Source organism: Rhodamnia argentea, chromosome 2 (genome assembly GCF_020921035.1).
Source record: "Rhodamnia argentea isolate NSW1041297 chromosome 2, ASM2092103v1, whole genome shotgun sequence".
NCBI lineage: Eukaryota > Viridiplantae > Streptophyta > Magnoliopsida > Myrtales > Myrtaceae > Rhodamnia > Rhodamnia argentea.
Window position 1 is genome coordinate 23,531,506 of NC_063151.1, and position 14,528 is coordinate 23,546,033.

Consider the following 14,528-nt stretch of genomic DNA (forward strand, 5'->3'; position numbering starts at 1 on the left):
AATTAAACAAGGCATCTTTCACTTAGACATGGACATCTCATAATCCTCGAGACGACTTCATTCGTTCGTTTTGCGAAAAATAAATAATAATTTCTCTAAAAATGATTATTTGAATCAAACTGACAATAATTTGGGTCTTGACTTTTTTCACGGATAATAAAAATATTATACTTTTTTCGTGGAACGGAGACGATAAGTCTACAAATAATAAAGGTAGAAGTGATGTCAGCAGCCGTCATGGGAAAGAGGTGGGACCCAATGAGCTTCACGTGCGAGTAGCAGACAAAAGGCCGCCCGTCAAGTGCACGGGGCTCGTGGACGATGCCCGTCATCGCTCGACCGAGCATTAGCGATGCGGAAAACATTTCCTTTGCAATAGAAATCCCGTGCTCCTTCTTCACCGATGTGAAAGATTAGATGTACCGGTACATCGTACATGTAAATGATAGTACACGTGAATAATAATTGTAAATTCAATCTGATATGGGTACGATAGATAAAATAAACAGAGCCAAATCATAACATGTAATCTTTGGACCGGATATAAATGAGGGTTTTTTTCTTATTGTAATAAATTTTTTCTATTGACGAAACATTATAAATCTTACAACCCTTATACAAAATAAGTGTGATTGTCCCACACTATAAAGAATCTCTTAAAAAGACTTTACCCATAACGAGGGAAGATGATTCTGATATATATTCTCGTCATTATATGGTCCAATCCAATAATTCTTTTTTAATTCGAAATATTTTTCAAGCACCTTGCAAAGATGGAATCGCACTCACCCCCACGATCAGCATTGTCACAAAGAGGTTGTCCGAGACACGTATGGTACATGCATGCGTGACATGATTTCTCGATATTTCGAAACGAAGTTCGCGTGTAGTTATTTCGGTGAAGACCTTTCCGACATTTCACATGGACTCAACAAGGCCAAATCTCCCGTGTCAATCGTCGGATGATGACCTGACGCTCCCCACACTAAGAGATTTCCGGGTCCACCTAACTATTTCCCTGTAGCAGCCATCTTTTTTTCTTCCCCGTGTGGTCTACTGTCATCAAGGCTGGAGGGGGTCGTTATGTCAGTTAAATAGCGTCTCCTCCCTCGTCTATTTTTCCTCAATTCTTCCTCTCTCTTTTTCCTGTCCAAACGCCTGAGAGATGACAACATCCTCCGGCTCAGGCTGAGCTCATCTATATATACACTCAGCAGAGATCAAAGAAGACAGAGAAATGTAACAGATCCTCTCCCCCTCTCTCTCTCTCTCTCCCCCATGAACAAGATGGATTCCTCAGCTTCTCTGGTAACACTAAAGTGTTCATCTTCTCGCAGAGCTCCTTCGCTTTCTCCACCAACATCGTCACTTCGATTGTTGTCGTGGTCGTCTTCTTCTTCTCTTCTTGAACCTTCAGACTTCCCTGAACTCTGTCACGGGTCGGTATCTCCGTTCTACCCCCTCGCTCCCGTTGCCTCCTCCGGCGTTCCCTTCTCCTGGGAGAAGATCCCGGGAATCCCCAAGAACCAATTGTCCTGGAGGACGGCGCAATCTCCATCCACCAGCCCCCTCCTTCCCTTACCTCCTGCCGCCGTTGCCTCTGCTGCTTCTTCTCTGTCCTCCAAGAAACACCGGCTCAGCAGAACGGCCTCCGCCGCTAGAAGCAGCAAGAGAGACCCTTTTGTTTCGGCGATCGTCAAGTGCTCGAAGGACGACGGCCGAGAAATGACTGGGAATCACCGGGTTGTGGCCAGGGTCTCGAGGAGGATAAGCAATGGCTTGGGGTTTGTTAACCTCGCATCTTGCAAGCAAACCTGCGCGGTTTCACACTCCGTGGTCTACGTCACGGGATCGAACAGAGCATCCTCCGATCTATTTTGCCGCAGAATCGGTCAAGCATGATCAGGTAGGTGGTCACGGTGATGATCAGTAGTCGGTAGTTCATGGTTTAGCAATCCCGGCTCTAGCTATGTGTTTTACTGATGATCCTTCCTTCATATTCACCGTGGTATTTATGTGTAAACAGTGTGTGCTTCTAGTTCTGGTGTGTTCTATGTGAAGTCTATTGTGTTAACCAAAAGGAAGAGGGTGGTGGTGTCTGGTTTTTTTGGTCTTTCCAAATCTTAGCGGAGTGGTGTCGCTGTCTCTGTCTTAATGGGTGGATTGAGCTTCTTCTCACATGCGAACTTGCCGGGTCTCATGTGCTTGTCTCAATATGAAAACGATGCCCACTGTATTATCCCACATTCCCATGTGACAATCGTCCAAAAAAAGCAGTGGCCAACTGCAGTTTTCTCCATTAACAACTCTGTCTAGGAATTTCACCGAGCACACGGCCAGTCAATGTATCTAAAACAACCGGGCATCGGGCTACTCGTCAATTTCGTGATCTTCAGCATATATGTTTGATGACTCTGCCGGACCTATAGGGGCCTTTTGTCGTAACGTAGCAATCAAAAAGTCGATCGACCCTAGCATGGAGGGTACCCTCAAATGCAGCAAAGGGTGGGTGCATTAGTCGAAATTCTGGGTAGCGTGAGCACTGAACGTGTGCCGACTTGTGATACTGAATTGGGCAATGCTGATATACGTGCGGAAAGCTCATGAAGACGATGGACAGTAAATAGAATCTAGGTCATGAACCAGTATTCAAGTCCCAAGACCACCTTCAATTTGCACTGACCTAAGAATCAGACAAATGGTCGGCATCTCTTAGTTATACAGCGACACATGGAGAAATTTCATAGAGGAATTAGAGAATGGCAAGAAATTAAATCCACAAAAACACATCTCAAAGCAAATGTCTTTCATTATCGATGGCGGTTGAGATGCATTCGCTTCAACAATGATACAGAAGCTATAGACTAGAATTGACCAGAATTATAAAGTAGCAACGCAAATGAACATTCAAACTACTACTTTGTTGGGATGATGTGCCTTATACCTACTAATGATTCATAAGGTGATGCAAATCATGTACATTGTAAACGCCTACCTTCTTTTGTGGAGAAATGCTGCCTCGCAACATCTCCCCTCTCTAGTATGGTAGGGGCTGGATTTAAGACTTGGGACTACAAATTGAACAATAAGAGAAAAAGTCCCATGGGTGATTGCAAAGAGTGACAGAATAGGTTTTTCTTTCACATGTATCTGAGAAACCCTCTCATGAGAGCCTGATCCCGCAAGAACAAGGCACGAGCGCAAAAATGTAGCCCCGAATCATGTGCAGAATTCCATTCTCATCTATTCATTAGGTACTGTGGGTAATGAAATTCTCATTCCCCGGCACCTTGTTCATACGTGCAGTCTTTCCTTGATGAATAGGAAAGTGATATCAAAGAGCAATACTGATAAAAAGAGGTCATCCTAGGAATCGCAAGCCCCTATGTATTGGATGCTTTTGAGTCAAATCACTTCTGCCTCATCGCAGCTTAATAAGGAGAAAGGGCCTAAAATACAAGTATACAAAACCAAAGAGTTCAGCAAGATCCAAATCTAAGCAGCACATTTTCTTAACTTAAAAAAGTGTGGATTTCATGTTCTGGCCAAAGGAAGAAAGGTTTAGTGCTCATAACTTGCTGCAATTGTTCGAACTGGAACACAAATCCACCTTCTGTCCAATACAATTAGGCTTTTCTGACTTGTAGAAACCTAAATGTCCAAGCTACAGTACTTGTCATGCTAAATGCACAGAACCACCCATAGGATGTACCCGGACCTCATCCACTGGTATATAAGAATGAACCAAGTTACTCCACTTCTGCCAAATAATCGTCAATTTCGGCTGAAGTCAGCACCCTGCATGGGAGAATTTTCGCTTAAGTTACCTATGCATGGAAAACAGACATCTGGAGTTCTATACCTCATTAAGCATAGGCAGCAATCCCAATCTTGGAAACATTTTAAGCAAGTATTGTGCCAATAGATTACGTTATTATTGACAAGGACACAAAGATTATCTTTCGTACCAAACAAATTCTAGACATCTTTGATTTTGGACATCTGATAGGAGAGAGATTTGACTGTCTAGATTTGTCCCCTCTTTTGCAGCTTGAGAAGCATGTCACGAAATGTAATAACCAATGTCCATGCATATTATAGGATAAACAGAATTTGTTGTTCATATTTTTCTCAACAGTAAAGAATCACATGGAAGCATCAGGCGATCAATACCTCAAGCATGCAATAAACTTCATTTGTTGTGTATAAGGCATAAGCATTAATATTTTCACATCAAATCAAAAATTATTAATCATTTTCTTTCAAAAAAATGTTGATTTATTGGTTGGTTACAGAATTCTCAATGCTATGACTCTTCTTGCATTCCAAACTCTAGTGACAGGTTCAGCTTCCAATCTTTATGTTTTATGTTTGCCTGAAAATCTTACTTGACCCATCTTCACCAATGTTGTACTACAGAAATCACTACATGCACGTGAAAGAAAAAACAGCATATTCAATGCGAATTTTGTGGAATTTTATCTTAAAAGTTGTTGGCATGTGTTCAGATGTAGTCCAAAGTAACTGATGATTATATATGCCAAGGGAAGACTTTTTGTATACTTCCAAAACTCAATTCAATTAGAAAACATGCCAGCTACCCAATATAGATAAAACTCTTTGAGCTTGGATTCAACCAAGAAAATTTAACTAGGATCTTTCAAAGATGAGCGAAATGACTTTTCTTCATGAATGTTGAAGTTCATATTGCTTCACATCCACAAAAGATAAATGTACCAAAAAGTCTAGGCAATCATGAAGAAACTTATTCACCAACAAAATTTGAGAAAACTTTAATATTTTCCCCCAAATATTACAGAGAAGTTCACTAATGTGATGTTACCTGAACTTCTTGTCAGTACCAATTATTCCAATTTCAATGTTCTTTCCTGAAATTTGACCTTCAAATCTGCAATCCACAATAAAATATGTTTTACGTGTAATATCAACATTTGCTACTAAAGTAACATCAGCTATGTATGGATCACAAGAAGCAAGGTGGAACAGAAGAACCTGCAAACCATCTAACAATAATATGACTTGGAATCTCAAATAGAAGGAAAAAGTTAACAAGAAAGCCCAAGTAGTCGAGCAGAAGAAGCAAACAGAAGGAAAAAGTTAACAAGCAAGCCCAAGTAGTCGAGCAGAAGTAGCAGAACAGAATAAAGGAAGCCAAAGCCAGAGGGATTAACAAAAATTGTCACAGCTCCTTCCTGGCTTCATGTAAACCAAAAGATCGATGATAATAACCATCCCCTTGGCTTTCACATATGCCCTGGTTAAGCAATTATCAATTAAACATCTCATCACACACCGAATTTATTTTGGCACTTGCCCATGCAAACCAAATTTACAGATGCCTACCAAAGTAAATGCAAATGGTCACTGTCTGGAACCATCTAGTGACAATCAAAGCATACATGGCTAAAAGATGCCATATTTCATGGCTTTTTCTAAATATTCAACCAAAAACACTGCCATTGCACAATCAACCAACTCATACAAAGGTCGTAATCAGTACCTGCACCCATTGATTAGCAAAAGAAAAAACCCCACCATGAATGGATATATTTGATTCCTGACAAGTTTACTTCTCTAACCGGAGCATTTCTGACTGCAAGATTCTGGATACGCTTTCTTCTAGTTGAATATCAAGCCAGTTGTCCAAAATGCAGCTTTTCAAATTCTAAAGAATAGAAAAGAATGCAAATGCAGCCTTTCTCATTCCAAAGTTGTAATCCCAACCTATCCAATGAAGTGAAGTTCTAAAGTCCCTAATTTCTGGCTTACAGATGCAACAAGTTAGGCCCAGCGACTGCATTATTGCAACACATTGCCGAGGGGCACTTGCCACCATAGATATAGACTACATCAGTCACCGACAAAGTAACAAAGTCATCACTAGGCTATCTGCAAATCAACTATTAAAGCCCCTTAAAAACTTGCAGCCATGTGATAGGAAGGACCTATGTAATTCGACAGAGAGGCCTCTTGCAAGCCCACCTCTAAATTTCCATTAATGCACGATGAATGCAGTGGTAAAGAAAGAGGAGTATTTCCGCAATTTATCTCATTCTCATAAACATTAATCTGTGAAGCTCCGTAGGTTTTCTAGTCTCCAGTATCATAAAAGGACTGGAAGAAACCAAAAAGTAATTGGATCAGCACATCTAAATGCCTTAACAGTGAAAAGAATCCCATTGTCGGCCTTAACCAATCAAATGAATCCTAGCCAAAGGAATCAAGCAGAAAGACATTAAAACAACTGCCATCAAGGAAATTGGAAGTGACAAACAGAATCCAACAGAAGCATTCCCCACAGAGTATATGCACTAAACACTATCTCTAGAATCATAAGAGATTGCATGTTAAACAAAGCCTCAAGGTAAAGGAAAAAAGAAAATCACTTACCCTTCCTTCAGTGTAAGAATGGCTGTGTGAACGGCATCATCAAGCTCCATATCATCAGTGTACCTAGAATACCCAAGAAGGAGCTTACTCTTGTCATCAAGGGAGTCCACATAATAAAGTGACATCATCAAAAAACAGATCTTATGGGGTATAATTTCAAGAAAGAAAAGAATCCTCATTAGGACATTCACAAGCCATTTAAATTAGTACCAAAGAGGAATGTGAAATGACCAGCCATACAATGAACCTGCGGAACTTCCATACTGTTGCAAAATGCGGCACTTACAGCTCACTTATTCAGAACTAACAGGAGTGACAACACAATAAGACATTGTTCCTTCAAAGGTTATAGATTGAGTGGTCCAAAAGTTTCCGAAAGTAAACCTTTCAACCGCATAATCAATTTTCAGGATAATACTGATCTGTGGACATGATCTACTAGAATCTATTGTTAGGAACAAAAGCAAGATTCACTCGATAATACATTAATACAGCTCTAATAATCCAGACTGTTGATACCATCTGCTCATACATCACTGCTGCGTGCCCCTCTATTTCAATAAGCTTTTGACAGAATCTGTTTAGAATTCCTCCTTAACTTACCACCTACAGTAGCAAGCTGATATTTTAACGGGAAGGAATATTAATATCAGTTGACATCTTCGGCCAGGAGCCAAAACATTTATCTAAAACCACACAAAGGGAACCTTCGTCTGCCTCTTGATGGCCATTAGAAGCAAATTAGTTCAGAATATAGATGAAGGGAGAGAAGAAGCAATCAGAATAACCTATCATGATTCAGACAAAAAAAAGTTGTTACATGACTCATGGAATAGAAGACAGACATTAAATAAGCACATGCGGAGGGGAGTGGGCAAGAGTTATATTCCTCGACTTAAATCATGTCAATCAAGGAAGTTTACGTTAAAAGGAAAAAGATAACGATAAACAGATCTTTTCAACCTTCTACCTCTCCATGCCACAGTGCAAAGACCTCATTTTTGCATAGTTCATGCAGTGATATAAAGCTTAGCTAAATATCTAGAGTCGTATGACGAATGAAGACTATTTGCTGTATCTTCAACTGTACAATTCTATGACACTACATAATCAAACATACAGTAAGAAGAAGTCAGAAGACATTCCAACAGCTACTACATTTTTATTACCTCTTCTCAAGAAATGTCTTTGCATTCGAAACATTTTTTCCCATTGCTGAAGCTTTCCACGAGAAATATGAACCCGATGGGTCAACCTACAAGTGTACAGCAACAACTACTTCATGATAGTTCTAATTATCCACATACAATGTAAAAAAAGACTGTTGTTTTGGTTTAAAACAAATAAAGCCAGATAGTAAATTCAGCATTTTTTTTATGCTTCTAACTGTGATTGCTGGGATATCCATATTTCAACAATGGCTGTCTTGACGTTAAAGAGGCGGTACAAAGCTCTCAAGGTTGGTAGAATATTATGAAGGGAAATATGCTAGAAGTGTCAAAACTATCGTGCAACGCTCACATTAGTACCAACAATTTTCCACCGATCACTTTGGTACTATAACTTTTAAAATTTGGCCATTAAAGTCACTGCAGCAACTTGGCTCACCAGAAAATTCTACTTGGACTTATTTAATAGCAAACGTGTCCCACGTAAATAAAGATCCAACATAACAAATCAGAGAGGAAATATGGCCAAAACAACAACATTCACCAAACCCTAATCTCTCTCTCTCTCTCCGGTTTACTGCGATCACGCTGAACTCCAGTATAGATAAGATATTGAAAAGACATAGGATCTACAACCCAGTACATACTTGAAAACAAAATTGCCACCACGTATGGAAAAGTTCTTTGAGGTATTCTAATTAAAGTGACCTTCAGAATTATTTTTTGATGTTAACCTGATAAAATATCAAAGAAAAACACAGAACACCGCCAATCTTGTCATGGACAGAACGTCAACCTAGAACCCCATTACAACATATTAAACTTGACTCACATGTTAATTAGAGGTGGATCAATGATGAGAGGTGTTCATCCATCATATTAAGGGGGTATTCACACATCCACTTTCCCAGTCAAACACTATAAAGCAAATTAACTAAATATATAGCCATCATTAAAACACTGCAGAATCTCATAAGAGTAGACAAAATACCTGATACAATTGAGGACCATTATCATCAAATCCAGCAACCAGAAGAGATACTCCAAAAGGCCTCACACCACTTCAAAAGAGGACAGATGAAAAGGGAAGGCCATGTAAGCAATGGCATTCGAGATAAAAAAGAGCAGTGAAAACTTTGCAAGGATGAGATCCATTATAAAATCAACAAACATACTTTCTTTCAGGGTATGTACATCATGTTAGGTGCAACCACACCTTCCATTAAACGAAAAAAAATATGAAAAAAAAAACAAGTACAGCATCACTCCATAAAAGCTGATTTACCCCGACTGAGTAAACTCCTGCATGACAGCTGCAGTCTCCCTCACTAGTTGCGTGACGGGTATGGGTTCCTACAGTAAAGCAAGAATGGCCTATGATAGCTGAACATTGCAACAAAAACTTATATCTTTTCCATGGATATCTATTTAGGAGTGCTTTACAATCATACTTTTAAAAGTTACAGCAGCTACAATACTGCTGCTGATGAACTTGCAAGAGCAGAAGGCACATAAAACTGAAGCAGTTAAATACATTTACAAAACAAAAGCAGAAACATTCAATTAATAATTCTCAAGAAGCAGCTCGATAATACTTTTCTATCTTGTGAATTAAAAGGTATCATAAGTGTGTTTGCTAGATTATACTGATATTTTCGGTAATAATTAAGATAACTACACAAATGTACAGGTTCCACAAAAAATACTGATTATTCTCTCTTATGTGTAACCCTACAAAAGAATTAAAGACGAATAACCGAAAAACAAGAATGTCCTTCTACGATATTATGATCCTTAGATTTCGTGTGAACTGTGGATTGTACTTTTACGAAACCACACTATGCTTGCTTAGATTACCTATGAACCAAACATAGGTCAGAACAATCCTTGGTCTCAACACAAGAGAATGGCTAGCTTGCCAACTATATTGACCCAGGAAAAGAGGATCACTGTTCAGAATGCAAAGAGGTACCTTATATAACCTGTGATACTGTTCTGCCTGTTTCCTGCTTTTCCGAACTAAGACTCTAAAATCTGGACCCATGCCACTGCAACATGAACGGTGATGAAAAGACCATAAATCAATAACCAAAGAGAGTAACATGAAGAGCATGTCTAGTAGTAAAAGGAATAGTGAAAAATACTTTCCAAGTGTTACTTGACTGGAGTTGTAAAATTCAGATATACACTAATTTTCAATTACATTAACAAATAAGGGAAACATAGTGCAATTCTTGCATTTTTATCTTCCAAAAGCCCACATTTCTTCACTGTATTGTATCTTCTTTTGCTTCATTGTAAAAGCATGTTATATACCATATTTTCTCCAAGGGCAACAGAGAAGAGCGGCCAAATCTGCTTTCCAGAGCAGAACTGGAAGGCTCAAAGATTTTTTAGCAGATTAAGTATCTTCGCGGAAAAGTCAAAATACACCATTCCATGTCTTAATCTTCGTAAAAAACAATACAAGCATAACTTGAGAGATTATAGTCCCTGAGCTTTACATTAGTATCACTTTCCCGTTAAAAAAACTAATTCTCATATTGCCCTCTCCACTTTAAGGAACAGACTCATATTGCCACAGAACCGGATGCCCGATGTTGATAGTCCCGTCAGAAATAGGGCCCACAAAAGTATGCTTGCAACATTTAAAAGAATAGGGAAAAAAACCTGTAAACAACTCCGATGTTTGGTGTCAGGCACTGTATCTTTTGAACCTGAAAAGAGTAAAATTGATAACATTTAGCACAAAAGATAGAAAAAGGGTTAGACAACAGCTAAAGAATCAAAGAAATAAATGCAAACACATAAGGCCATAATAGCAATTACAACAGTGACAAGAACAAAATATATAAAATTCGCATTATCAAAGATGCCAAGGAGAGAAACCCTTCATAAGTAAAGCATTAGAGGGGAAGCCATCCACAGAGAGGAGACATTAACCAAATGCAGGACATAGACTTTAGTGCCTTGCATAATCAGACAAACTACATATATAAATTAAGTCCTTAGGAGTTGGGACCAATTATCCCTCTATGGTATTCGAAAGCCTCGAAACCCGTCTGCAACTTCTTCACATAGATTCTGTACCTTCAAGAAAGTTCTTTAGCTACCAACTTATTCATCAGAAAATTTGCAAGGACCTCTTACAACCATTTAAAGAGGCAGATTTCATCGCCAGTATATAAAACCAAGAAGAAAACGGAGACAAGTCCAAACATAACCAACAGGCATGATACAGATATTTCTTAGATAAAAATTCAGTCCTTCAAAAGAAACAAAAAGACTATAAAAGGCGTGCTAAGAGTCACTTACGGAAGTTTCATCAACCAATATAGAGGGAAGCTTCTTCTCTGTCGCAATGACAACACCATTAGCAGCTGCAATCAAGTAAATCAGATTAAGGCCATTAAATTATTACATAGTAGATTTAAAAATAAAAATATCCACAAATTTTGGCCACAGAAGGAAACGAGAGATAGAATGAATCTTAAAGAACTTGATCCATCCGGTGCTATCGACTGCCAAGAACTATTTATAGCCCCCCCAATATTCAGGTCAAATGGCCTACCTTGAATTGATCAATCAAGTGAATATTGGTCAAATGGCCAATCTAAAATGCAAAATTTAACACTGAAAAAGTATGAAATCATTGGGTCTTTGTCCCAGTGAATATTGCACAAACAATGCATTAGAAATTCTTCAATGCAATACCTAAACGTAGCAACTTGTTCACCTACGTCCACTAACAGCCAAGTGGCGTTTACAGTTTTCTCTATGCTGAACATTGGGACACTCGCATATAACTAATCAAACCCAATGGTGTTACAGCTGAACCAAAGTGAGTCTAGCAGAATCCTACCTAGAAAGCTTCCCTAGACTCCGTGTGGGCCTCTTCACAATGCTTAAATTCCTACGGCAAAAGATTCTCACACCACCGAAGAAAAAGCACTCTACCTACAGGACAAACATAAGGACCTGGGGAACTCACCTTTAATTCCCAGAGACGTCTGCCCAGAACCCACCGCCGTTAGGGCGTGCTCAATCTGTACGAGCTTGCCGGAAGGGCTGCTCCATCGCAACACAGAACAAAATCAAATTCGACGAAAAACCAGCGAAAGACACAACCAAATGCAACAAGAAGAAAACCAGTGATGACTAGGAGTTCCAGCTTCACCGGCTGCGTGGACGCACCTGAAGGTGGTGAGCGAGAAAGAGTACTGACTGTCTCCCATTGCGAATAATAGAGCGCGAATCTGCGAGGCAAAAGGGAGGAAGTCCGTCACTCGCATGCCAGAGAAGAACTACGAACTGATCCATCAATTGCTATCAATCGCACTTACACGCACAAGCACACGCACACAAACAGAGAGCGAGAGCGAGAGAGAGAGATAACCAGATCTCGGCCTCGAGCGAGAGAGACGAAGACGATCAGGATCAGGATCGTGATCACAAGCTCAGAAGGATCGCGAGGAAGCCAATGCAAGCGCACGAGGAAGGGGAAATGTGAGAATTGACTGAGGTCGCGTCCGCTGCTTCTGTGAACGCCTTCTTCTGCGCAATTAAAGCTTCCGAAAGGTTTCTTGTTGGCAAAGAAGGCATAAGCCCGGGTCCGGACCGGGTTCGGAGTCATTTGCCCCCTCTCGGGTTTGAACCGGAAAACCTAAAACACGGGTCCGGAGTTCTTTCGGGCTGGGCTTTCTTCTTCCTTTCGTCCTCTCAGGACATCTCGATTTTGACCGACGAGTCAACTTCTAATGAGAGCAGGTTCGGTTCAACTTTACTAAAGCCCATTGAGGTCCCAAAGCTCCTTAAAGAAAATGCGGAGCGTTTGGCAACCCTTCACACGGGGCTTTGAGATCAAAGTTACCCTTGGAAAAGATGAAAAGTCAATACTGATAGAGGCCAGTTTTGAGCTTTCAGCATTTAGGCAAATGCTGAGTTAAGATTTTTTCTTCCAAAACTATCCTCGCTTATTCCTTTAAATTTTGATTTTGCCCCTTATCTTTTTTCTTACATTTTTTAATACATTATTTTTTATTAAAATCAAATCAAATCCTAGGCCGCCGGTGAGCCAAATTTGGCTTGCCCGCTACCGCAGCCGAGACCGCAAGGGTTGCCTAGGGCCACACAATCCCAGGCAACGGCCGCCGGGTCGCGTGACCTCAAGCTTCGTTGCTAGGGTAGCGCGATGATGGGATTTCGAGATTGTCAAAACGCGGCGGAATATGATTCTAAATCAAAATCCTAAACATGATCCATGCGTATATTGAAATCAATAGGAGTTCAAGATGTACCTTTTGCGGATCAAAGATAAATTGACGATCGGTTGTGTCCGGATTAGCGCCCCAAGTGTTGTGCCTCTACCGGTATCCACACACGCGAATTGAAGTCTCAAATGATCCAAGTGCTAGCTTACAGATCTTGGACCTCCTCTTGCTTGATTGTCTTTGATCTTCAAGACTCTCTCAAATATCTAAGAACAAAGAACGTTTCTATGTGTTTTTTTTTTTCTCCTTGAGAATTAGACTCTCTTAATTCCCCTCGTCATTTCTTAGGGTTTTCCATGCTTATATATAGCTTCAATATTTACGCGAAACAAAAGAAGTGGGGTAGGACGATTTGGGCCCGCCAAACCGCCGATCTCCAATTGTACGTTCAATCATTATCTCATAACATGCACGATCGCGTAGATATTTAGAATAGGAAAATAAATTAAAATTTACTTCTTAAGTATATCAAAGCATAGAGAAAATGTAAATTCGGTTTGCTATTGTGTACAACCCTATAAGTTCACTAAATATTAGCAGTATGTTCAAAACTCTTTTCGGCCCATAAGTCATAAATGGCCTCTAGCAACATATTATGACTACATAAGTATAGTGAATGTCATTTTTCGACACAACCTAATCCACAACTAATGTTATAATATCCACCTTGATTAATTCCTAAGGCGGATCGCTAACGGAAAAAACATCCTACCTTTTCAAATTGGGACGTTCACATAATACCCTATCATTGTCCTACTGAGATATGTGTGTGAGTTACGTTAGAAAAGCATCGTATTGAAAAATTGAGGTGGTGTGAAATAGTTAATATGTCCTAATTAACCCATAATTCATTGATTTAAATTATCGAGTGAAGGTGGAGCCAACCGGTTTGTTGATGGGCTTGAACTTGAACTTTCTCTTAGCGATCTCCCCGAATGTAGTTATCGAATTTCTAATGTGCTCCCAACACATTCCATTCCCAACAATGTTAGGCTTATATGGTTCATTTAATTATCTATTTTTACAAGCACCAGTAGTTTACAATCTTAATTGGTTATGCGATTCGAAATTGTGATTAATTATGTAGCATCCTTAGATGATGTAAGCGATTGCTTGGAGAAAAGAAGCTGGCCAGCTCCAAAAGCCCTAAGAGGGTCATTTCATAACGCTATAGCTTGATAAGACCCAAGACGAATTTGTGACCGAGCGAACACTTTTAATCGACTTTCAAGTAGGGGTGTACATGGGAACCAGACCGAATCGACAAGTTTTGGGCTGTTCCTAGTTCCAAATTTTTGGAATAAGAAATATTCAATCCTTTTCCCAGTTCCAGGTGAGGAAAAAAAAAATGCCCGGACCAGATCGGACTTATATGTTTTTCCTTTTCTTTTAAAGAGTAAAGAAAAAAATTGTCAAAATCCTAAACCGGACCAGGATTGACCAGTCCAATTTTCGATTTTATGGTGGAATCGGCCCAACTCTTGAGCTAATCACCCAACTCTTAAACTGATCATCCCTACTTTCAAGAGTTCTCACAAGTAGAACTTTGACTGGACGGATATTAGTTGAGAATCATATTTCATGAACCGTACAATGGAGGTGTTGCGGCCGCAAGGATTACCTAGCAAACAAGCAAATATACATGGCTTGGAAAGAAGCAGTATCAAGTCCCTTCTAA

General features: G+C 39.8%; 2 protein-coding genes across 4 annotated transcripts; one reads left to right on the forward strand and one right to left on the reverse strand.

Annotated features, from left to right (window-relative positions):
* Positions 1 to 1,287: 1,287 nt before the first annotated feature.
* On the forward strand, positions 1,288 to 1,902 carry LOC115755489. The gene has a single exon (XM_048273494.1). The coding sequence runs from the start codon at positions 1,288 to 1,290 to the stop codon at positions 1,900 to 1,902; it is 615 nt and encodes a 204-aa protein (XP_048129451.1).
* A 1,576-nt stretch (positions 1,903 to 3,478) lies between these two features.
* LOC115755495 (proteasome subunit alpha type-2-A) lies at positions 3,479 to 12,147 on the reverse strand. Of its 3 annotated transcripts, none has more exons than XM_030694913.2 (12): positions 11,977 to 12,147; positions 11,775 to 11,836; positions 11,572 to 11,648; positions 10,896 to 10,960; positions 10,251 to 10,297; positions 9,553 to 9,628; positions 8,866 to 8,933; positions 8,572 to 8,641; positions 7,581 to 7,666; positions 6,412 to 6,474; positions 4,844 to 4,909; positions 3,479 to 3,798 (listed from the first exon to the last, which is right to left on the reverse strand). In XM_030694913.2, the coding sequence occupies exons 2-12, from the start codon at positions 11,813 to 11,815 to the stop codon at positions 3,750 to 3,752; spliced, it is 708 nt and encodes a 235-aa protein (XP_030550773.1). In that variant the 5' UTR covers positions 11,816 to 11,836; positions 11,977 to 12,147; the 3' UTR covers positions 3,479 to 3,749. The 3 variants fall into 3 exon arrangements, with proteins under 3 accessions (XP_030550773.1, XP_030550775.1, XP_030550774.1); XM_030694915.2 differs by having other exon boundaries at positions 11,934 to 12,037; XM_030694914.2 differs by having other exon boundaries at positions 11,930 to 12,004.
* Between the last annotated feature and the right edge of the window lie 2,381 nt (positions 12,148 to 14,528).